Source organism: Caretta caretta, chromosome 5 (genome assembly GCF_965140235.1).
Source record: "Caretta caretta isolate rCarCar2 chromosome 5, rCarCar1.hap1, whole genome shotgun sequence".
Lineage (NCBI taxonomy): Eukaryota > Metazoa > Chordata > Testudines > Cheloniidae > Caretta > Caretta caretta.
In genome coordinates this window covers 101,157,896-101,184,076 of record NC_134210.1, presented here as the reverse complement: position 1 = coordinate 101,184,076, position 26,181 = coordinate 101,157,896, and the positions used below count along the sequence as shown (strand labels likewise).

Here is a 26,181-nt window from a genome sequence, read left to right as displayed (position 1 = left end):
CAGGTACAGCCCCATTGACCGTAGTGGGCCCCTGCACAGGGGTCCACTCGTGCAGAACTCACTGCAGGATCAGAGCCAAAAGGAGTTATATGCTGAGGTGCTAGAAGATTGTGTGCTTTGGTGTGTGTGGTCTACTCTAATGTATATTGTCTTACCTCCTTCTGTTCGTTGGTTTTGCTACCCCTTCTGCCCACTTTGGGCCCCCGGGTGTGTGAGTTAAACAAATTTAATTTTCTTTTTACCCACTTACATCTGCTTACTGACATATAACTCGTATAACTTCTACCTGCTTACACATCACTAGTGAGTTTCGCCCACTAAATTAGAACATGGCCAAATTAAGCTTTACAAAGTGTAGTAAGCATAAAAAGGAGAGAGAGAAAAGAACAACTATGTAAGGCAGTTAAAATTTCATTTCTCTCTGGGAATACTGTTAATTTTAAAAAGCACTGAATTTAGAGCAAGTGCTCCATTTAATATTAGAAACTGAGCTACTTTCAGGGAGTTCAGAAATTAGTGTAATGTGTAAACTGTAAAGAAAAAAACACAAAGGTGTCTCTTTCATTTCCTGTTCCCATTCCCAGGGACATTTAGAAGTACACTGATTTGTTTTCTTCTGTGTGATGGCTTATAGTGTGGAGATCTAATTACTTCTTTTTTGAGAAAAGCATAACCTTTATAGTTCAGGAATTAGTTACATTTTAGTCCTCCCAAGCTTTGACAACATTTCTAATAGGCAGCCTTTGAATCACTGAACAGAGATGCAAAGAAATGAAAACGCTGTGGGCAGTCATACCGTATGTACAGTTGCCCATGCCAAAATTCAGCAAATATACAATTAATGAGAGTCAGAAGGGTTCTGTATACAAAAGGAAAAGTGGTGGAAAAATTTGAAGGAAAAAACTTGTCATAAGAGAATAGTAGCCCTATGTAATAGCTGTTCTTAACATTGATGGGATTAAAAAAATATATATCTCAGCTTTGAGTTATCAGGTAAGGAAGCAGAATTCCACTGAGCTGAAGTGTTTGCAAAGGGGTACATAGAGGTCCTTTGGCAAATGAATGGATGAATATGGATACTTTTTCATTTATTCATAAACCTTTTTATTTTTATTTTTTTGTTACCACATACACCCATGCACAAAGAATTCTGATTTGAGATAGTGACATTTGACATGAAACCTGGAAGTCTAAGGCTGCATCTTGCTGCCAGATAAATGGATGTGTATTGCCATGTAGGTCTGAAAAATCATCTGATCAAATCAGTAACTGACTTGACAAAGCTACACAATGACTGGCAGCATATCTAAAAGTAGGACTGAACTGAAAATATTACAGTTGAAAATGTTTCTTGCCAAAGTTCAATAAGTGAAGTTTCATAGAGTTATAAAGCTGACATGTTTGTGACTTTGAAATTACTGTGACTGACCTAAAAGCACTTGTGTAACATGCAGTCTTACCATGAAAATAATTCCTTCTAATAGAGCCAATGAATACAGTATATAATGGTAAGCAGGAAGGCTGAAGTTTTCACTTTGAAATGTTGCTGGTAGAATCTTTGCAGGCTGGTTTGGCAAATGGCACACTCAAGAAATAAGAAGCACGGATCTTGCATGTTGAAACCCTTTTGTTATTAGTGCTAGCTGATTAATACGATAATCTAAGTTTGTCTTGTGACTAGTATTAAATTCTTTTAGTGTGAATTCTTGTGTTTTATTCCAGACAGGCAACAGGCCAGTTTCAGGATCTTGAATCCCCCTGCGGGAAGGTATTTATGAAAGGATTAGAAGTGATTGCAAAGTAGCTTCTGCTAGTAAATAAGTTTATCTGAAATGCACAAAAGTATGAGAACAGGATTTCTAGATTAATTCTGAAGCATTGTATGATGATGGTGAAATTATTAAAAAACAGTCCCCTACAGTGTTTCATGAGATCCCAAAGTTATCTGTTCCAGATTCTTTCTCAGAGATGATACTTAGTTCTGTCTGTATGTAGTTGTCTGTGGCATTTATATGAAACCAATCACCATGCTATATGGACATTGATATCTAGTGTTTGAAAATAAAAAGATACAAACAGATGTCTATTTTTGTTTTTACAGTTAGATTTTAAAAAAGTGGATACCGCTCTCACTTCACTTACTTACAATTATCATAATGGATGAAAAATAGTGGTACTCTTTCATTTTAATGTGTTCTTCCTAGATTTGGTACTCATCAGGGTAAAGTCAGGTGATGTACATGTGCAAACAGCTGACAACCCCCTCCACAAAAGTTGGTTAGTAGCAATAAGTGCTAGCAATAGCTTTGAGAGGCAACATTGCTTATATGTAGAATATGCCAATTAAATAGCATGCTTTTTATTTATAAATGAAATAGAAACCAGGTTCTTCTCTCTTTTCTCATAGAAAGTTAAGGGACTGAAGATTCTGAGAAATATTTTATTTTTTCACATTTGGCAATGGTAAGAAAGCAAACTAATTATTAGTTGAGTGTACTAAGAGAGGCTACCAGCAAGAACCCCCCCTCCCCCAATTTTTTTTTTGTAATAGGGCCCCTCTCATTGAAGTCAGTGGGAGTTTTGCTGTTGACTTAAATCTGAGCTGAAGTGGACTAAAGTAATAATAGTGATTTCTTTCATTAGCCAGACCGAGAAACTCAAGTACATATATAAACAATAATTTAGTTCTAAGCTTTGGCTGTATGTATTTGAGTGTAGGTACCCTCAGGGTTACTAGGCTAGCTGCACTGCTGTCCCTTCTTGGGTCTTACCGAGTGCCCTGCCCCCACAGTGGCAGGCCTCAAGTCTGCCTCTCCTGCGGTGGAGTTCTGCAGTTTGCAGACTCTTAGACCAGGACCTGGGCTACAGCCTGTTGGGTGTCAACCGTGACTACTTCAGCAAGTCCAATGATGTTCGGCACCTGTAAGCATTATACTGTAGGGGCCTGTGACAGCACACATTTTCAGTGCTACAGAAACAGCTTTTCAAAACCAAGTGTAATTTATTCATTACTCAAAGGTATAAAACAGGTAGAACACAGGGTAAAACAAAAGGCGTAGTCATGTGGGCCTGTCTTTCACGTAACTCCATCCCTGGCAGGAAGAAACAGTGTATAATGCAGCAGCATGCTCCCGGTGTGTCTCAGACTGTCAGCCGTTTCACTGACACATTCTGGCCAGCCTCTTTCAGCTCATCTGTCACCGCTCCCCCCCCCACACACACACCCTTTTCTATCCTCTTTTGAGGTTTTAGTCTCCTTTTGATCCCAGGCTTAGGCCAAGTCTACACTACAAAGTTTTGTTAGCATAGCTATATCAGTCGGGGGTGTGGAAGAAACCCCCTAGGCTAGCCAACATAGCTATGCCAACAAAACCACCAGTGTAGACACAGCTATGCTGACAAAAGTGCTTCTGTTGGCTGAGCTAATGTCTTTCAGGGAGGTGGTGTTACTGTCCTGACAGAAAAGCTACTGTCGTCATAAGCTGTGTCTATGCTGGATGCTCTGTTCATATAGGTTTGTTGTGTTGACAAGGCCTTAGCCTTGAGAAAAGTAAAACCTCATAGCCTGGTTGGAGTCAGCTAAGCAAGTTCTCTACCCAACTGATTGCCAAGCCTTTGTTGTGTTAAGTCCTTTGAAGCTGTGTACCGGAGAGGCTCTTACCTTTCCTGTTTGGTTCTTTAACAACTTTTATACTCTATGCATTCAGGCAGGCAGTAGTACAAAACTGAACAGGGAAACAGTCTCACAGAATATTAATGAAGAATAGACATTCTCGCCATTCATCACATTCACTAAATAAAAACACAAATTTCTGCTTCAGTTTTATGGTAGATTAAAATTAACAGCATTGGAGCTTTTCCTGAACACACACTTGCATACCAATGGCTCATAAACTCTGGGAAGCCCACATTCCCTCTATCCCCTTACTATTTGACTCCTATTTCTAATAAACACGTGGTGATTATTGTATCAGTGTTGTCCTCAACCCTCCAGCTGCCTAGGGAATATCTACACAGAAGACCTCAGGTGTACGAACCCAAGCTTGCACTGTGGTGCGAAAAGTAGCGGTGTAGATATTTGGGCTTGGGATCTTGGGCCCTGGACTTCAGAGCCTGTGTTCCAGCCACAGCCCAAATGTCAACACAGTTATTTTTATTTGCCATAGCACAAACCTGAGTCTGTAGACCCTGTCTCTGAGACTTGCTGGCTCAGGGTGCTGTTTGCTGTGCAGATGTCCCTTAAAAGGGACCGTTACAACATGACTGGATATTTTTTTTTATTTTATTATTTTTTTGCCTCAGTGGAGGAGTCTGACAGAAATTAGCCAGTGTAATTTCCGGGGAAAAGTGCGGAGTGCTATTATCTCTGAGGTCACTGGAATTGCAACTTGAGTTTTGTACATTAGACTGTGTAGGAGACTAAGCTTTCCAGTGATGTGAAGTAAATCATAAAACACAAATGGTTGCAATAAAAATGATTTTTTTCATTTAAAAGAATAACTTGTTTTAAAAAATCACAATTTTTTTAATCCGAATTTCAAACAAATGTTAAACAAATATTAATAATAGATGTGCCTGAACTGAAACTTTGAACCCAGAGCTGAACCTCTTCCTTCAATTTTGGATTCGGGGCTGGGGGACCCAAAGCCAGAGACGGTAGTCTGCAGAAATCTGGAAAAATGCTTCCTAAAATTACTCTTGGGGAATAACATGCCTTCCCCCATGCCCTCAAGTGGGACTGGGCCTGAGGAGCCACAATGAAGACATTTATAAATAGCCTGGTCTTCGATTGAATGGTGAAGTAATTCTGGGTCTTAAAAGTTTCCGAAAACTCCTTTAATCTCAGTGAGTTGCTTGTACCTAGAACTGCCTGGCCCATGCTAAGATCAAATACTGTAGTTCTCCAGGAACTTCCTTCTGTTTCAAATGAGAGGGTAGTAGAGGACTTTAAAAATCAGAGGTGTAGTGTAGCCTGTGAATACATTCCAAACACTTTGGGGATATAATGTCCCTGCACTATAAAAGTGCTATGTATTTTTGTAGAAATGAAACAATTACAGTAAAATATGCATTTTGCAAAGCACTTCAGTACCAAAATGGCACCACAGGTCTCTAAAGAATAAAGAGATTAGGTTAATTTACTGAACTAATTTGTTATGCAAAACATCCTTATCATATTCTTTACAGCTAATAGGGACCTGATTCTTCAAGATGCTGAGCACTATAAATTCCCATTAAACTCAAAGGAGTTGAGGGTGCATGGCTCCCCACAAGCCTGGGACCAGGAATAGTAATGGTTCTATCTGGGCCAACCATATTTAGAAAATAGAAGAAACTAGCACAAATGGGCGAGTTCTACTTTCTTCATAGAAATTTAAGTTACATGTTCAATTGTTACTGTAGTCAGGAAATCACCATCTGTCTTCCTAACCATGGCAACATTACAGGGGCATATTTTTCACATGGATGAAATGTTCTTGAATAATTTATCTGGCTATATTGGGCACAAACAGGCTTTTCTTCCACATCCGACATGAATGTTTTCAGCTAACATTTTATTGGGAGGAAATTCCTATGCTGTATTGATGTTTGACTTTCTTTGAGTTGGTCTGATCCTATCTCAGGTTAATGTAGGGAGTAGCATAGGATCTTGCTTTAGTTTGTTTGTGTTTTGAGGAGCTTTTGTCAAAGCTTCCATCTCAAAGTTACCAGTAGCAGTTAGGCTGTCTTTCTGGTGAAATTGGAAACCATGGTAGCATTTTTCTAGAGAAATGTAATAATAACCTATTAATAATGAAGATATTAGTTGCTTATGAAGACTTAAAGGGCAAAATGAAACTTGTGATGCATGATAAAATGCTGGTGTGTGATATTAAGAGGTTCATCCTTCTCAGAGGATTTGAGTAATACGTTTTTTTAAGCTCTTAATAGAGAAACTAATTTTCCAGATATGTAGATTTGACACAAGCCATATTTGATCTGTGGGTGAGGCAGTTCTTTAGTCATTTCAAGTGGAAAAGTTTGCTGCTGTATGAAAACGTCTTTAAAAAGTTAAGGATACGCTTTTCTTCCAGGAAAAATTACTTTCACTTTAGGTGAATTAAAAGATCTACTTTTAAGTGTGTAGATATGTATAGGGAGAAGTTTACACTGATTGCAAGAGCAAAGTCAAATGTGTTTATGGGAGGGTGGAGAAAAAAATTGAACTACCATCTTACGGGTATAACTTCACCAACAGAGAGAGAGAGAGAGCACAAAATTGGAGAGAGGAACATTTCCACAGAGGTACCAAATGGCACCCATGTACCTTAATTATTCAAGAAAGTAATTCTTCTTGAAGTCAATGGGACTACTCATGTGAGGAAAGCAAGCAGGACTTATTCTATAATTAAGCTTGGCAGAACTCAATTTTTATGGTTTTTTTAAATATAATTTTGTCAGATATTGCTTTTTTAAATTGTATCTATTTAAATTTTCACAGTTGTGGGAAATTATGGATGAGGTCAGACAATTATTTAATGACTAGATACTGAGATTCAAAAAGTTAAAGCATTAAAACTGTTAGAACACAAATTATCAACATCACATGTCAAAATATAAAAAGTAAATATCCTTAAATCAAACTTAAAGTTTTCAAGAAGCATTTGTCTGTCTTTGCCTATCTGTAAATTTCAGTAATTATCAGTGGAAATATTTTCATGGGTTTCTGTGTGTAGGGTGAAATTGACATTTACCAATAAAAATCAAATTTTTCCAAGCCTACCTATAATGTATTAATTACATAATTACAGTAGCTTAATTGTATAAAGGCTAGAATGCTTTGTATAGTAAGTGCTGATTGAGAAACTTTTCAAAAGGAAATTATTTATTTACTATTCAGTGCCCAGTCCTGCAAACTCTCACTTATGCAAATAATCCTGCTGACTTCAGTGGGCCTACTTGTATGGGTATGGATTACTCAAGTGAGTAAAGGTTGCAGGGTTGGGTGTTCACTTTACAAACTTTTCAGGGCACAGAACATGTCTTAATTATGTTCTGTACAATGCCATGAAAATTTATGGCCCTACATAAATGTCCTACAATAAGGATGTCAGTGACACAGTAGCATTGTATCTAGGGTAAAGGCAAGTTAGAGCTCAGAAAGGATGACCATATTGATTTTATTCAGTGTAGCAAAAGCTAGTTCTATTAAATGACATTAATAATCAGACCATTTGAGAACAATCTTGTATTGCCCTGCTTCTTGCAAAGCTCTAACCTACTCAGACAGTACTGTTTCATGTAGAAAGGAATTTTTAAACAATATATAACAGATATTACACTCAGATTACATAATGCTGAATGATTTTTGTGTTAATAGGGACCTGGAAAAATTGACAGCATCAATGAATGGGTTGACTGTCACTCTCAGCTCCAGATGACTTGCAATTTAGTTCAGAAAGGTATGTATATATTCATTATAACACTAGTATGTAACCCTGATAAAGTGTATCAGGATTTAAAACTTGCCATTTTAATTCTTCCTTTCCTTGGCATCTACACTTGCAGGTGATCTATAACTTGGCCGGTGGGGGAATGTGATTTATTCTTGAACTAGTGTTGCTTTACTGCAATTAGCAGGTACAATGTCAAACATCACCTTGCAACTTTGGGCGCACAATGTGTCAACTTAGCCACAGGTCTTGGGTCTTTTGGGCAAGCAGGGTGTGCCATCATAAATCTAGATCCCAATCCCAATCCTCGTGGTTTACACTAGTTACTGCATACATCAAGCTTGTCTTACAGAATCTGTTGTGAAGTCAAACTTTGACTTCTACATATGTAGTCTTGTACAACATGTTTGGAGTATAATCTTGGAGAATGATGGAGGGTCTAGCTCTTAAATGCTGCTAGGTCTGAGAATGTGCTGGTCTCAGATGGTGACATTAACTTAGGGCCAGTCTACACTAAAAAACCCACCTCCACGAGAAGTGTAGCTACCATGCTCCCAGCACTGGTGCACTGTTTACACTCGTGCTTTACAGCGCTGAAACTTGCTGCACTCAGGGGAGTGTTTTTTCACACCGCGGAGCGAGAAAGTTGCAGCGCTGTAAAGTGCCAGTGTAGACAAGCCCTTAGTCTCCCCATTGAATTTATAAAATGACCTAACTACAAGAAACAAAGGCAGCTGCATGTATTTGTGTTAGAGGGGAAAAAGGAATCCATCTTTCAGATGATTGTGTTGAGGGTCTAAAGGAGGGGAAGATGAGAATGCAGAAGGTGTCATTTAATTGGATTGCAGTAAAAATCTGATAGTATGTCCGGTCAGTCTTGTTCTCCAAATCTTATTTACTGTTTGTTATCTGCATTATGGTCCTGCCTGGGAGCCCCTGTTGTACTAGGTGCTGTACAAAACCAGAACAAAGACAGTCCCTGCGCCGAAAAGCTTACAATCTAACTAAATTTAGCCCCTCAAAAAGTTTGTTCAAGTTGGCTTGAATATGAAAACTGACTGGTGGGTTTGAAAGTTGCTGAAGGTCCATAACCAAAGGGTGGTGACAAGTGATCACTTATCAGATATCTAGTGCAATACTGCACTTGGTCATGCTGCTAGGTCTGGATTCATCTAACATTTCTTTAATAATCTGGAAGAGGGGGTAAACAAAATGTTACTGAGTATCCACTGATGATACTAACTAGGAAAGAGGTACAGATATTAGTAAAGAAAGAAATAATACAGAAGGACCTAGAGAGATTAGAAACAGGGATGAAAGTTGCAAAAAACATTTGTATTTGTATTTGTATTTATATTTATATGAGTGGATGGCAAATTAGGCATGAGTTAGTGTGGGATGTCAGCAGGAAAGTTCAGGGCAATCTTGGGCTCCTTTGAATACTGATTTAAGTGAGAGGCCAAAGAAACCCTAAACAAACAATTTTTTGAGGAGTCTTTACACAATTTATTAACTTACTACTGTCCTCTCTAAAAATTTTTAAATTTAGCAAGTAGGGGATAACAAATTAGTATTTTTGGTTTTAAAAAATTTGTTTTCTATCTCTTAGATGTCATCTGTTACTGAAAATGGAGATGCCCCTGCTGGAAAACAAAATGAGGAGAAAACATATAAAAAGGTAAATGTGACCAGTCATCTTCCTTTTGTAACAAGTATCGGAGGGGTAGCCGTGTTAGTCTGTATCCACAAAAACAACAAGGAGTCCAGTGGCACCTTAAAGACTAACAGATTTATTGGGGCATAAGCTTTCATGGGTAAAAAACCAAATTTACCCATGAAAACTTATGCCCTAATAAATCTGTTAGTCCTTAAGATGCCACCGGACTCCTCGCTTTCTTCCTTTTGTAAGATTGGATATATTGTACTAAACTGGTATAAAAGAAAACATTCTACAGCTTTGTCTTTTTTTAGTCTCTAGAATGTATTTTCTTGGACATTTCTCCATTTCTTGTGTGCATGAAAGTTTAATACTTGAGCATTCCTAATGTGGAGCCTTCAAAGTAGAAGAAAACAAATCTCCCTCTCCCTCAACTTTGTAGTTGAAGTAAGTCAAACATTCATCAGAATAGGCCAAAGAAGCAAAACAAACAAGAGAAATGCCATTGTTCACTTCTGAGTCCTTTCTCTTTTGTAAAAGTATACCAAGTTCCTATACCCAGTCAGTGTGACTACTCAATATTAACGTCTTTCTTTTTAAATACACACCTTGCTATAGCATGGGAAATTCTTGGCTCCTAGCAACAGAGATATCTCTGTTGCTAAAAACACTATTGTCCGAGAATCTAGTACAGTAAGTTCTCAAATGCTTCAAATGTTTGTACTGTGTCTCTTGACTACAAATTAACCCTCCTTATTTTTTTGCCAAAGGTGTGGTTTTTGTTTTGTATGGGTTTTAAGGTAATTTTGTTTAATAGATAACTTAATGCCTTTAATTCTTTCTTACAATAACAGCTATAGAGATTAACACAGTATTTGCAGCACAGTGCAACAGAGACTGTTGTTTAGGAGCTACATCAACATATGGTACCTTTCTTGCTGCTGCTTCCTTTCGATTTTCTGTGTGGGTAACATTAAATGAGAGTCTTAATGGCAATGATGGTACCCACAATAAGCTTTTTAAAATTAAAAATAAAATATAAATTTAATGTAGAAAAAAGTCAATATCCTTATAGTGAACAAATTCTTGGCTACTGGATTCAGTTTTCTCCTTTTGGTTACTAGCACTGTTCTGTACATCAGGGACGGTCCCTCCCTTTGTGTTTGTACAGTGCATAATACAATTGAGTTCTGGCCTGTAAGAGTTCCTGCAATACCAATAATAAATGATAATTTTTCCACGTTTTCAGTTTTGCTATAACACTGTTGGTAAAGTCCAGGAGGATTTTTAAACATTCAGTTTTAATTCTTCTTTTCCTTGGCAGCCACACTCACAGTATGTGGGTGGCTTTAAAATTCCAGACCCTTTTCTTTCCTCAGAAGCAACAGGCTGTTATATTTTTGAGGTTGGTTTATAGATGTAACTTTTTGTTGTTTGTGTCTGCATCCCTCAAGGATTGAATACTGATGGGTGTTTGAGACAGGGGTACAGATTCACTGGATTCACTGCTCCAGTAAACTAAGAATATAGTACTGCCAATGCAGAGGTACTGTAGGTAGAAAGAGAATACTTTAGTTTATGAAATTAGTACTTATTCACTTCTTCCATGAGGAGTTTAACCTCTAGTGGCCACAACTCACTTGTGTTTCTTTTGCTGTACCTATTCTGTCTAGACTCATGCCCGTAGCTTAGAAGTTCCTAATCTTTCTCTATCCCCACCCCAATCCCAAAACCAGCCACAGGTTCTTGCCACGGCCCCAATTCCACAATGCTTTGTGGCTGCCTCTTGCAGTTCTTTGCAGCTAATTTTTAATGATAGGAAATGTGCCCAGAGATTGACAGGTGTATATTCTAGAACTATTTTTTTTAAAGAAGTATACATACAATATCAGATTGATCCAGTTTTGCTGGCAACTCACATATGTTATCCTAGTGCAAAATGACACCAGTCATGACTCTAAAATCTCCAGTGGAGCAGTAGAGATAAAAGGAGGCATTGGGACATCAGCAGATTGTATTTATTTGTTTGTTTGTTTAAGGAAGAACTGAGAGCTGATTTTTAAATTGTTGCTGTCAATATGTTCTTAGCTAGGAAAAGTACAGAGATTTAGAATCTTTACATGGACTACCTAACACACTGGTTATTCTGCAGGGAATTCTTCATATTAATTTAAGGAATGCATTGTCAAAGGGTGCTTGAGGTTGTAGTTGCATAAGTTCCTGGAATTTGGAGGTCCGACTCTTCTGTTTTTGGACTGGTAGGAGTTCGTGCTTTTTCCCCTTAGTATTGTCAACAGGCCAGATTTGCTCCGGGGTGGTGACAGTTCACAGGAGTAAGTCTACCTAGAGCTAGAGTGCAGCAGTGCAAGCTACTTGCAACCCCTCTTCCATCACTGGCCCAGAGCTGGTGGCATAACTTCAAAAGTGGGCAGTCCTGGCCCAGAGATGTGCTAATTCAATGACTCTCCCGGCCGGCCATGTTTGGCTGGGCTCCTCTTGAGCCTCAGTAGGATTTTAAAACTATCATCTCCCAGAGTAACACCCCCACCCACAACATCACAACTATCTCTCTAACTGGAGGGCCTCTGCCCCAGTACTAACAATTTATAGTGCTTTACTAAAGTGCTGATTAAGTAAAGTACATAAGCATGTGCTTAAGTGCTTTGCTGAATCTGGACCTGAAAAGGCTTTGTAGGAGTCTAACCCAGCAGACAGACTCCTTGCAAATACATACTGTAACATTTAAAGGTTTAATAATGTTCAGATGGCAAAAATAAAACCAAACCATTAGGGCCACATTCAGTTCTGGTGCAACTCGACTGAAGTCGATGGAGTTGCACCCGCTTTACAGAAGGGCTGAATTTGGCACCTAATAATTTTGCTTTTTAAATATTTATAAGACACACACATGTGGCTTGTGCCTTTGATATTGTATTTTGCTTCTTAATAGCTTATTTCCTGTGTATTCATCTCTGAGTAATAGGCAGTGACTATAATGTTTGCAGAGGTTTAGTCATATTTATAAAATACATACAAAAAAGGAATATGATGCATGGAAAATTTCTACTTGTGATGTAAAATCCAGTGACCCATAAGATAAAAAGAAGTGGTATAAATATGAGCCTTAGTAGTATATTCCATTTTCCATGTCCAGAGAGAAATAGATTTTAATAATCTTGGTCCTTCTGTATTTTCCAATACATTTTAACTATGTGTGTGTTAAAATATATATATATATATATATATATATAAAAATTCCTTAAAGAGCAAGTAATATGAATGACTCCTGTTGACAGGTAGCTATGGAAAAGAATCACAAAATAAACGTAGAAACTAAAGTACATAGTAACTAATCACAAAATACTATAATTTTATTGTAAGTAAGAAGTGGGCAGCATTATCTCCTGTAAATGTAAACAAACTTGTTTGTCTTAGCGATTGGCTTAACAAGAAGTAAGACTAAGTGGACTTGTAGGTTCTAAAGTTTTACATTGTTTTGTTTTTGGAGTACAGTTATGTTTAAAAAACAAACAAAAAAAACTACATTTGTAAGCTGCACTTTCCCGATAGAGATTGCACTACAGAACTTGAATGAGGTGAATTGAAAAATACTATAACTTTTTACAGTGCAAATATTTGTAATAAATAGTGAGCATTGTGCACTTTGTATTCTGTATTGTAATTGAAATCAATATATTTGAAGAACATCCACAAATATTTATAATAAATTTAAATTGGTATTCTGTTTAACAGTTTGATTAAAACTGATTAATTGTGACTATTTTTAATCTTCTGATAAATCACAATTTTTTTGTTTGACAGACGTAGCTTTTCGACAGCTTGTTCATTTTGGAGTTATTCACCACAAACATTTGAATCTCTGGGACCTATTTTTAAGTTTTGGCTGAATTTATAAACTTCTTGATTGGTTTTGCTGAGTTTATAAATATTCTAGATATATCCTGAGGGTTTGTAATCTCTCTAATCAAATAATTCGGCTAAAGAAATACAGAATCTTCAAGATACACCCAACACAGTTTTTAATCTGAAGAAATTGAATAACTTTAGTTCAAGATCCCAAACTATGCAGATATGGCCAGTGGATTCTGTATGCTCTGTAAACCAGATGATATGATTTCAAGGAAACTAAAAGCTTCAGACGCACCATTTGGGGCCTGAAAGCTCTGTGAGCCAAATAGGTATGAAACATTTATCAAAAGAGCTTAGGGTATGTCCGCTCTGCGGGTAGAAGCGTGCCTCCCATCTCGGGTTGATGGACACACACAAGCTCTTCTCAAGCTAATGTGCCAAAATTCGCGGTGTGGATGTTCCAACAGGTGCAGGGGCACAGGCTAGCCATTCCAAATACTGACCCAGTGAGTCAGGTGGACTTCTACTCAGGCAGCTAACCTGCGCTACTGTCCATGCCCCAACAGCCACAGTGCTGCTGTTTGTGCTCTAGCCTGAGCAAAACTGGCAAGTCTGTCTGCCCAGGTTGGGAGACATGATCCCAGCTGCAGTGTAGACCTAACCCTCCATAGCAGAGTGCCCTAGATTAGGGGCTTGACTACACTACCGCCCAGGGTTGATCTAAGATATGTAACTTCAGCTACATGAATAGTGTAGCTGAAGTTGACATACTTAGATCTACTTACTGCGGTGTCTTCACTATACTAGACACGTTAAATCTACCCCTGCTGGATTGATTACTGCCTGCCGATCTGGCGAGTAGTGTAGACAAGCCCTCAAACTTCTGCTGGGTACCTCTCACAATCTTCTGGGTGCCTGAGGAGGTCATCACTTGCTTGAGATATCCATTAGGGTTTACAATCTCTGCTGATTGCCTCAAAGGATTCTGTAGCCTCGGCTGTGGTTCTTGTGCAAGTTGCAAAAGGCAACAGAGGAGGCCTAAGGCCCTGATTAGGGCATGGAATTTCTGCATGTTCCCAGCCGCAGAGCAGCTCCCAGATCTGCTCCCCAGTGAAGGGTAAACCGGATTTTAGGAGTCTCCTGTCTCTTGCCACTATGATGGGGAATCCACTGGCCCATGTTGGAGTATGTATAATAATAATAAAGGCAAGGCTGAAGTCAAAACAAATGTGGAAAGCATTTATTGCCTCTGTTCTGGAAGTTGCAGTGAGTTTACTAATACCTAGATTATGTATTTACTGACAACCTTTACCCTAAAATCAGACTTTGCACCTCAGCTTTATCTATCTTCAGTTCCTTCTACTTTGCATTTTATAACAAATGCTTTACATAACCCATTCAATGTTGCACTTGAACAGAGTGGGTCAGGTTCATTGTGGCTGTAATTTATGTATTCCCTTTTCCAGCATGGGTCACTGCACCCCTGGGGGGAAATGCACCCAAGTAAAGAAAGGTGATGAGTGAGGGCTTTAATTTCCACCACAGATACTATACAAACCCTGCTGAGGGAGCCTGCAGTGTGAATGCACTAAATTACCACATCCTTTAGTTGCCATAGCTATGTCCCCTCTCCCCTACTATCACCCACCACATCTTGGGCTGTGCTAGTCAACTGCAGGTCCCTAGCAGGGCAGAGAAGGGACACACAGGTGGAAGCTGGTATAGAAGCCAACGTGAACCTGGACCTCTCTGTTTATGTGCAACACTGAATGGGTGATGTAAATAAATCTGGCCTAGAATATTAAAATTAAGGTCAACGTTCTCACAAGTGACCTCTGACTGAGTGCTTGTTTTCTTTAAGTGTATTGGCACCCTCAGCTCTCAAGGATGTCACTTAGAGTTATGGGTGCTCAGCATTTCCGAAAGTGAGGCCCAGGTTTTCTCAAATTGGGCACCCAGAATCACCAAACACTCTTTGAAAACATCTAAGCTTAGACATTTTCAAACAGTGGCAAAAATGAACAAATATCTCAGATGCTCTTTTACCCAGCTTAACAGTATACAGGATGCTCTGATTAAAGCTAGGCAGGAAAAATTTTTTAGTAACTTTTAAGCTAGAAAAACAGTGATTTTTAATTGAATTTCCTGCCGAGCTGCCCGGCAGTGATCACAACCATTCATAAAACAGTTACAAGAAATCTATTTCCCAACCCCCTTTTGAAGAGCACAGCATATCAGAAAGTGAAATTGATATGAAAAGGAGAACAATGTTGCAATTGTTTTGACTTAGGAATTACAAGGAAAGGAAGTTGCAGTGCAATTAAATTAAAAATATTAGTCATTGTAAAGAGTAACCACCATTGTTTCATGGAGTTCTGTTGAGATGTTATTCTAAGGGACAGGAAAGAGGGATGGATCAAGAATAGGGAATAGAACTGTGTAACTAATGGCTTTCTGAGATGAGGAGAGGACAGACAGCCTTTTACTACTGCTGACCTTTAACCTTTGTAACTGCCCCTATATCTTTGCCACTAAACTTTTGTACCTTTCCTGACCCACCACTCCCTGTAGCTTCCCATAACTGCATCTATAAGATAAGAGTAAATGTTTTCTTTCTTCCTACTCTTAAGTGATAGACTGTGTTATTGCAATTAGAATTAGGTTTGGTCTGGAAGTCACATTTGCTGCCAACACGGCAGATGTGCAGCAATAAAAACAAAGGTGACCTTGTAATCTGGAGAGGAAAAGCCAACTAGTAGTGTCCACCTACCCAGCAGTCCCAAGGTCAGAGAAAGGGGTTTATGAGGGACTGCAGTCCCAGATCCAGGAGTACCACAAACAGGTGGATGTCCTTGCTGGTAGTGAGAGCGCATTCCGAAATTGGGGATACTAGAATGCAGCGACTCATAGTTACAAATGGTGGTGAAACAGTGGGCTTATGCAGCTCAGCCCTTTTAAAAATGAGGGAGAGACCTTTATTTTTGAGTAGTTATGTTACAACAGTGACATGAGACGAAAAATGTCGAAAGTGTGACTGCCTCAAAAATGACCAGTGAAGTCAGGAAATTTACCACAAAAAAACTCCCCAGAAAAGAACAATTAAAACGGGGACTGTATCAATGGCTCGGCATCTGCCCAGAGCTGGATGTGGTCTTAGCAGCAGCAGTGAATATAAAGTTTACTGGACACAGCCGGTACCTAACCCACAATAATAAAAATAAAATTATCACTGCTTTAACATCTTTCAAAATGTGACTAGGAGAGGAAATATCACTGTGCAACATGTGCTCACCTTAAGTGGTTTGGCTTAAGATTCATAGAAATCTGTCAAGGCTGTTTTTATTTCATGAGAATGGGAAAGGTATTTGAATGGGATTGGAAAAGCTCATGTGTGTAGATTGTTACTTATGATAAGTATGTATGACTGAAGAACAAATGCTTCCTTGTAGTCAAAAATTCCTAGAGCATGAACGTGACTCAAAGCTGACCCGAATCATTTTGAGTTTTAAAAAAGAAAGGAAATTTCTAGTATTTCATTGAAATTAGTGGGAGTCCTGCCTGCAAAATGACTGCCTTTTACCTTTAGTCCCTTTTTCAGATTTATCATTGTGCAGTGGTGATATTATTTAAATGAATTACACTGACCATTTAAAAATTATATACCATGTACCTTCATGTAAATCATCCTTCAGTTAGGGACTTCTCTCATTTAGGAGTTGTATCTGTATCATGTGAGCCCCAGAGGGGGAAGTAGTTTAACAGAAACTATCCTCCAATGTGAAACTGCAGTGGGGAGTCTAATTTAATAGACACCAGGGTTTCTAAAGGAAGATGTACTGAATATAGTTGAATAGTGTAATGAAATATTATAAACCAGTTGGAACTCTGGGACTTGAATTGTGGAGATAAGAGTAGCAAATGTAAACAAAACAGTACTACAACAGCCAGGGGAAGCAGGCTACTAGCACCAAGCAGGCAGGGAGCAGGAGAGAAGGATGGGTTGCTTGTGGCATACAGGACAAGGGTGTTATGGGATACAGAATCAGCCCCATTTGGCTAAATCCCCACAAGCAGCAAGAGAGGAGAGGGGGGCAACATCAGCTTTCTGCACAGGCCGTGGTAGAAGGGAATGGGCCACTGGAAGTCTCCTTACAGGAATCATGGCTGCAGGACAGAACAAGTCACTGACAATTTCCCTATAAATGTTCTTGCCCTTGGGCAAGAAACCGTGAATGATGGAAAGGCCCAATTTTGGGCACTTAACTATCCCTACCATTCCTTATTGCACTAATAAAGAGCAAGATGGTTATTAGTATGTAACCCTTCTGCCTGTCAGAGTTGGCAGCAACAAGGGCCGGGTTCAATATCTAGGGGATTCGTTCCAATAACACAATGCATACCGGCTCGAGCCCCCACCCAGTGACCTGGGACAAATATATACCACCCCCGCTGGGCGCCTCCAAGAGGCAATACTTCCCCTCTCGCAAGCACATAGTCTGAGTGTAGCAAAAAGCCTTTTAATAACAGAGAGAAACAATGTGGCATTATGTTGGGGAAACACCACCAACAGGATTTGTAACACAACCCATGAGCAAAAAAAAAACCACGCCAAGCAAATTGGGGCGTGTCCTTTCCCTTTGGTTCTTGAGTCTAGCAACCCCAAATCACCCAAAAGTCCAATGACCCAAAAGTCTGTCCCTGGTCAGGGCAGCCCCAGAGTTCGAAAGTTTATCTGCAGAGGTTTACCTCCCAACCTGGGTGGAGATGGGGGGGGGGGGGGAAGGGGGAGAGAGGTAAGGGGTACCTTACATGATCTGAAGCTGACCGCCCTACAGCTCCATAGGCCTTTGCTCCGCCAGCCGCCCCACGAACTGCTTCGCGCTGCTCCACCAGCCAGTCCACCAACTGCTCTGCTCCACGTCCCACAAGCAGCTCCCGTTGTCTAATGAACTGCTCCACTAGCCTGTCCACAAGGCACTCCAGCCGTCCCACAAACTGCTCCACAATATATCTTCAGGCTCCCCCACTACTTAACACAACGCTCAGTGATTTCAGCTCTTAGTCAGTTCAGCTCTTTGGTGAATTCAGCTTGTAGTAGGGGAGCCTCAGTGCTGGTGCACCATTAGCCCAAAGTGAGCTCAGCGGCCTGTAACTAGACTCCTAATGGAATCAAAAATAGCTCTGATATTCCACAGCGGAGAGAGGAGGAAGTGCAATTAGCATGTAAGGCCCTCACCCAGGGGCCCATGCCACCAAGTATTAATACTTGTCCCCAGCCTCTCTCAATTCACAGAGTTTTGGAACCCATGACCCTTGCCTAGCGAGTGCTACTTAGTTGATGGTGAGTCCCTCCAGCATAACAGTTCCCAGCACAGTTCCCATAATCAGGGTAATAACAATTTATTCTTCCTGCTCCAATAACAGAGACACTGGGGATCCCACAGCAGCCAAAGTGACCATTTGGGCAGCCATGGCCTCATTCTAGGTGGGGTGGGTGTGCCTATGCAAATGAGATCAGCCCCTAAAGTTCTTTTCCACAACTTGCCACACTTCACCACCAGATGTCAGGGTGGAGCTCATCCTGACACTGCTTACAAGTATTTAATAATAATAATAGTATTACAGCACTTAAAGGTCCTAACTAAGACCTTGGGCCCACTATGCTAGGTGCTGTGTATAGACATAGTAAATCCCTGTCCTGAAGAGTTCAGTGTCTAAATAGACAAGGCAGACAAGGGGTGGAAAAAAGCAAGTATTTTCTCTCTGTATATATGAGGACCAGAGGCACAGAGAGTAGTTATTTTGTATCACACGCTAGCATGCTAGGTGCTACACAGGTGAGCAGGAAGACATGCCCTTTCCCCAGTGAGTTTATAATCTCACTCATTTTGTCATGTCTAAAACTTAGTGACACAAAAGGAAGGGGACTGGGTGAATAAGGGCGATAATTATATCAATGTTGTTGTGCAATTACTCTGTTCAGGCATGTGCTCATCTTGGTGGCTCAATTAAGGTCCCTCATCTTTATTTAATATATGTGCGTGTGTGTATAGTGTGTATAATGTAGCAGTGGGTACCATGATTGCTTATTTGGGACATTGCAGAAAATCTGAGCCTGTGAATACAAATTAAATGAAGAAAGAATAGTGACTTAAGGTATTTCTACACTGCAAAGAAAATCCTGTGGCACCAAGTCACAGAGCCTGGATCAATTGATTCAGGCTTGCAGGGCTCAGGCTGCGAGGCTTAAAAATAACAATGTAGATGTTCTGGCTTGGGATGAAGCCAGACTTTGAAACCCAGCGAGTCGGGGGGAGGGCCTCAGTGCCTGGACTACAGCCTGAGCCTGAATGTCTACACTGCTATTTTTAGCCCTGCAGCCCAAGACAGATGAGCCCCAGTCTGTTGACCTGGTCTCTGAAGCTTGGTGCTGCGGGTTTTTCTTTGCAGTGTAGACATACCCACAGTGGACCAGAGTAGGGAGGGAATTTGATTCATTTGTGATCATTTACGGGTGTGGGGGGAAGGGGAAGAGATGTTTATGGGAGAAATGGCTGAATGGATTAGAAAACCTGTTGTCACTGGCAGAGCGTAGAAGGAGGGGAGCAACCCACTAAGAGATTCAGTTGGATCTTGGGGCTTATTTAAGCTATTGAACTTTTTTCCTTTTTTCTTTTTAAAAAAGTAAAAGGATTGAATTCAGCATCTTCTATGATTCTTCTACCCTTTATCTCACTTGTTTGCTTATGGTGATCTCCTGTTAACATGTATCACTGTTGCACAAAACAGATTGTCTATAGGCAATCTAAGTAAAATGAAATGGAGCCTATTCCAATGCCCTACTCATCTCTTCTCCTTCAGTTCTCCCTTCAGTCTTTGTGCAGAACTTCTGCTATGTGAATGTCCCCTTTACATAGTAAGGGGAGCACGTGGCCTTTTGACATGGCTACAGTCCAGATCTGGGTCTTTTACTGTTTTAAATGCTTTATCTTCATAATTATCTGAAATATTTTATTCTGTAGTGTCCTGTGCCCAGGGCCAATCTTTTACCATTATATCAATGGGAGTTTTCCCATTAATTTACATGGCTGCAGGTAACAGCAGCCTTCAAATTCTCATGGAAATAATTTAGCAACAGGCAATGCCTCCTCCGACAACTATAGAATCTAAATTTGTCAACCGTAATTTTTTCTTTTTTTTATGAAGACCATCTTTTCTGTAACCTTGCAGCCAGCTCATAAGGTCACTAACAAAACTTGTTGAAATGAAACCATTTAATAATTTCCTCTATATAAAATGTTAGGCAGCATAAATATAGAGTGGTGAGTTCCACAGATCCAGCTTAAAATAGAAAACTCTGTGTCTGTAGCCAGCATAATATCATTAAAATCTTAGTTATTACATTCACAGGATCATGTGGTGACTTAATACCCCATTTGAAAGGATTTAAGGTCTTGTTTATTGTATTATTCAGAAACTGTTTGCATGTCAGCTAGTTACAGGATTTCAGCTCAGCGTGAGATAGAGAAGACAGAAATCTATTTACTATGTGTTGAGGTAGTAATACACCTCGCAATATATCAAGACTGAGAATATTTTCATTAGGGAGAAAGTAACTATTGGTACAGAGCTGACTGTGAATACCTGTATGATGTAGTGGCTTTATTCTATAGCCTTTTGTCATGGCCTGCTATTATTTTAGTATCCAAGTAACATGTTTCTGCTACACAAACTTTTCAATGTAAGCATGTATAAAGAAAACTGCATACTTTTTTTTAAATTTAAAATCAATATATTACCTCCCCCCCCCCCCAAAAAAAAGGGATACAAGTACATCCCACAATGAAAACCAAGTTATTTTAGGGCTTCTGATTTCAGGTGTTAGCTAATAAACAAATAACCCCCCCGATACTTTAGAAAAAAGAGATTGATATACACTGTATACAAAGAGAAAAAAATTGATTTTTTTGGATATCTACATAAAACTCAAATTGCTAAAAATAACCCCCCCCCCCAAAATGAAATTATAATAAACCCTGAAAAATTGAAGCCTTGGTTATTTACATGGGGGCTTTAATGGGGGGAGGTGAAGGAAGGGGAGTCCATTTCAAATTTGTACACATGGACACCAGGGCTAATCTTAAACTTCATAACTTGTTGATTCCAGTCAAAGATATCTGGGTGGGTCACAATTTACAATGATAAAACTTAAGACTTGAGAAAAATGACTTCACAGTAGCATCCTCTAATATTACTATTTTCACAATTTGCTAATCTACCAACTGAACACACCGATCTTCTAAAGGGCTCAGTTGGGCACAGTCCTGTGCTCAGTGCGGAAGTCTGGTGCCATAGAGATTTCAGAGTGGTAGCTGTGTTAGTCTGTATCAGCAAAAAGAACAAGGAGTCCTTGTGGCACCTTTAGAGACTAACAAATTTATTTGACCGTAAGCTTTCGTAGGCTAAAGCCCACTTCATCAGATGGATGCAGTGGAAAATACAGTAGGAAGATCTTATCTAGAGGAATCGTCCTTCAGGATAGGTGCTAGATCCTTGATGATGTTGGAGAGGTTTTAGTTGTGGGCTGTAGGTGACAGCTAGTGGCTTTCTGTTACTTTCTTTGCTGGGCCTGTCCTGTAGTAGGTGACTTCTGGGTACCCTTCTGGCTCTGTCAGTCTGTTTCTTCACTTCAGCAGGTAGGTATTGTGGTTGTAAGAATGCTTGATAGAGATCTTGTAGGTGTTTGTCTCTGTCTGAGGAGTTGGAATAAATGTGGTTGTATCTTAGAGCTTGCCTATAGACAGTGGATTGTGTGGTGTGGTGTGGTCTGGATGAAAGCTGGAGGCATATAGGTAAGTATAGCGGTCAGTAGGTTTCCGGTATAGGGTGGTGGTTATGTGACCATCGCTTATTAGCTCTGTAGTGTCTAGGAAGTGGATCTGTTGTGTGGACTGGTCCAGGCTGAGGTTGATGGTGGGATGGAAATTGTTGAAATCATGGTGGAATTCCTCAAGGGCTTCTTTTCCATGGGTCCAGATCAGGGATGGGCAAACTTTTTGGCCCGAGGCCCACATCAGGGTTGCAAAACTAATATGGAGGTCCGGGTAGGGAAAGCTGTGCCTCCCCAGACAGCCTGGCCCCCGCCCCAGAAGCGTTGTTCTGAGTCAGCCATAAAGATGTTGGCATACTGTGGGGCCAGGCAGGTACCTGACGACTTTATGGCTGACTTAGAACAACGCTTCCTCGGCTCTCGTCCCCTAACACCCCGACTCTACTTGCGCTACGTTGATGACATCATCATCATCTAGACCTGTATTTTCCACTGCATGCATCCGACGAAATGGGCTGTAGCTCACGAAAGCTTATGCTCAAGTTTGTTAGTCTCTGAGGTGCCACAAGGACTCCTCGTTCTTTTTGCTGATACAGACTAACACGGCTACCACTCTGAAATCTGTCTGGGAGGAATTTTTACTCAAAAAGGCATAACTATTCCTGGAACCCCCTCAGCGCACTGTGGAATGCTGCAGGCCTCCGTGGAATGCAGCTTTGTCCCCACACTGAACTGGTCCCATTCTGTGTGTGTCTATCAAAATACATTAATAAGACAAAAATTTAAAATCAACTTGCAGCTTAGAATAAACCAGGGGTTCTCAAACTGGGGGTTGGGACCCCCTCGGGGTCATGAGGTTATTCTGAATACTGGGGAAAGAGGCATGCCACTTCAGTTCTGTTCTGCTCCTCCTGCTGGCTTCTAGGCTTTTTCTGACCCTTTTCTCCTCTTTGAACTGCAACAGGGATGGGGAACGTGTGTGTGTGTGTGTGTGTGTCTCAAATCGAAACAACTTCAAAAATTCCAGAGTGCTCTTCTCATTTGCGGTGATTGTACCATAGTTTGAAAGAGGAGGGGCTCTTGGCATTGTGGTTTTCCTCCTGTACAATACAGTAGGTGCCATTTTAAAAAGTGCCGTTTTTACCAGTACATACTACCAGCTCTAGTACTATTTCCTATTGTAAGTCTAGTTTATACCTCAATCTCGTAATATCTTAACTACCAATAAATAAGATGAGAACCCTTTGAACTGTGCCACTCTATACAAGTATTTTGCCATTAGTATAGCAAGGTCTTGTATGTGGTAACTATCTTCAATTTAATGTAGAAAAAGCATCTGAATTGTAAGTAAATTTGTACATTTTATATTTCATCTAGAAAAACTACAAAAGTCCTTAGAAGTTTTATCTGTAATATATTTTTGAGTCTCCATGTTTACAAGTAAATATATATTTATTTTCTAAAGTACATTGCTCTAAACCTCAAGGAAGGCAATCTTTTTCGTTTTTATTGCAAATTTAAAAAAAAATTTCTGTTGATCAGATCACTTTGTTTCTGAAAGGGCAGATGAGTGGTTGCTCAAGCATTAAACATAAGGGGCCAAAAATCTGCTTTTTGTGCAGTGGCATGATGTGTAATCCAACTGAAGTCGTAGGAGTTGTGTATGCATAGCTGAGGGCAGATTTTGGCCCAGATGGTGCTATTTAACGAGCATTTTAATTATGCAACTAGGCAGAAGTATGGGTTGGACAGTATGTAGCAACAGAATGTTCAGAAATATTAGCATGCATGAATCTGAGTGGGAGTGGCCAACAGTCCATGTAAGTGTGATTCAGATATGTGCAGAGAAAATAAAAGGAAAAGGAGTTTAATATGGTGGGCTCTACAACCATTTTCAGTAACAGACGCAAAACTTATTTCATGGTGTGGAACATCAGACAAGAAGCTAATTGGTTTCATAGCATGAGGTTAATGAAACCTACATATCCATGTTGATCATGCGGATTGTTCTCATGCTGCTGTTTCTAGTACTCTAAAATATGCTGATTCCCAGTTATGTGATCTTGGAATCATTGTGCAGTTATGCTAAGGCTAAGGGGTAACTTCTGAACCTTCATATAAGGCTAAAATGAAGAAAAATCAATTTCAAACTCTAAAAGGAGAGAACTCTTCTAACTGAAAGTCCCTGAACTTTATTGCCGACTCTACTGTACTGGAGTCTTGAAAGGGAATTTAAAAATATACCAGACAGGGTATGAAACTTGATCGTGTACTGTACTGCTGCCCTGGAATACTGTGAAAGGGAACCATGAGTATAGAGAAAATGCAATTGAGGGTGGAATTTTCCCACCAACCGTAAGGGATTTTAACCTCCAATAAATATATCGTTGCAGTAATAAGATAGGGGAATTAAGGCTTTGTCTACACTAGCACTTTTGTTGGCAAAACTTTTGTCAGTCAGGGGTGTGGGGGAAAAAAACATACAGCTACCACCACTCATTGGTGATGGCTTAATTATGCTGGCGGGAGAGAACTCTTGCGCTGGCATAGAGCGGGTACGCGGGAGACCGTGTACCGCTGCTGCTGTAAGGTTCGTAGTGTAGACATAGCCAGAGAGAAGTGCTTCCCTTAAGGCTCAGGGACCAGCTGTAAAATCGCTTAAGTCTGTCGTCTTCCCTCGCACTTCTCCCCCTGATTGCACTCTTAAGAACAAAATAAAATATTTTAAACTGGAACAAATGTTCTTAGTGAAAGATTCCAACATATTTTTAAAAATACACATTATCTTGTCATCTGATGCAACTGTAAATACTGGATTGACTCTCAGTTAAGGGCATGCTTGGGCCACCATGCTTTTGGAATTTGGTGTAAAGAGTATACCAGTGGCTCTATGGTCTGTGAGCCTCCAGTGAATGCTGGCTGGGAACATGGTGCTGGCTCTCCCCTTTGCTTCTAGCTGCTATAAGTTGTATTAAAATAAACCAAAAACCCAATAAATACTTTCCCAATATTACTTTTCCATGTAAACAATTGCTGTGGTTGCTACCGGGGTGGTGATTGATTACACTGATCAACTCTGCTCCTGATGGCAATCATGAATGGAAGTGGAGGTGATCTAGAAAACAATTTTTCTGTTAAGATCTGGTCCACAGTATGAAAAAAACTTAGGACTTCCGCACTACAAGGCTATGGTAACTTGGTAACTTGTGCCCACTTGGAGAAACCTTCAGGAACAGCTCATGTTCTGGCCCAGCTGTGATGGCAAGATTAATGTCCTCTTAGGTTCCCAGTTGCTTTTCCACCTGACTTATCTGTAATCCTCTGTCAATAATAAGTTGCAGTTCCTCATTATCTGCTATATTTTCAGTCTCCAGCCCTCTTTCCAGCCGTGTACTAGATGGGTGTCCAGTTGTGTACCAAGAATCTCTCTGCATGAATACCAACTTAAATGAAGTGACATAATTAGTGCTTATGAAGGGCATTAATCGTTCATGAATCAAGGCTTTTCAGGGAAAGAGAAATGGGAATCTTCTTAACCACACACAAGCAAACCTTCTTACAGTAGAAGTAGCACTGTAAGGACTCTCTCTTGTTTTATTCCACCAAATGAACTGTTCTGCAAGTGCAAGGTCTTCCTGGCATGTAGTGTTAATTATTTAAAATAAGCACACATTGCTGCATCATTTCACATTTAAAAATAGTCACCATAGCACGTGCACTTCTGAGAACTAAAGTAAGATCTAGTATCTGATATTGGAACCCTTTCGACTGTAATTCCCAGTTAGTTCAATTAAGTTGTGCTGGTTCAGAAGCTTTCATCTGCAGTGTGAATTTTTGACATTTTACTCAGCTGTCTTTCGCTGTCATTATCTTCTTGTTTGTTTTAAAAAAAGCGTTGAAACCTGCAAATTATGCACATAGCAGGGGTCTACGCAACATTGTGCTCCTGTCCCCATCTTTTGTCTTGTTACTCATGTGTGCCACTTTTATTGAGAAGCTATGCAGGGCAGGGACGCTCATTCTGACCCCAATTCTACCACCCTTACTCCACAATCAGGACTGCCCACTACTGTGTGAAGGCTATTCTCTGCTCCCATGTAAGTAAATGCCAAAACTCACAGGTTATTCAATGTAAGGATGGCAGAGTTGGGCCCTGTGTTGTAGGTATGTACTGTACCTAGCACCAGAGGGCCCAGTCATGATTGGGGCCTCTGGTGGTGACTACCATAATAGAAAGCCTAAGTAGCTTATGAAGTGTAAAGTAAAATGGTGTTGATTCTGATACTCTTTTCTAGCAGTTATGATAGTCTCTACTACACAATTGGAACTGAATGCCACCCTTGATGACCAGTGTTAAACTGTTGACACTTTTGCTGCTGCTGTTAATCTCA

The 26,181-nt window shown here is 40.0% G+C and overlaps 1 protein-coding gene across 7 annotated transcripts in view; it reads left to right on the top strand.

The window, feature by feature from the left end:
* Positions 1-26,181, top strand: part of PIP5K1B (phosphatidylinositol-4-phosphate 5-kinase type 1 beta) — a 166,646-nt gene that overhangs the window by 46,406 nt on the left and 94,059 nt on the right. For all 7 annotated transcript variants that reach the window (XM_048851734.2, XM_048851736.2, XM_048851733.2 and 4 more), the window contains 2 exons: positions 7,361-7,442; positions 9,043-9,111. In XM_048851734.2, coding sequence (XP_048707691.2) covers positions 9,043-9,111 — 69 coding nt within the window. In that variant the 5' untranslated portion in view covers positions 7,361-7,442. The remainder of the gene's footprint in view (positions 1-7,360; positions 7,443-9,042; positions 9,112-26,181) is intronic.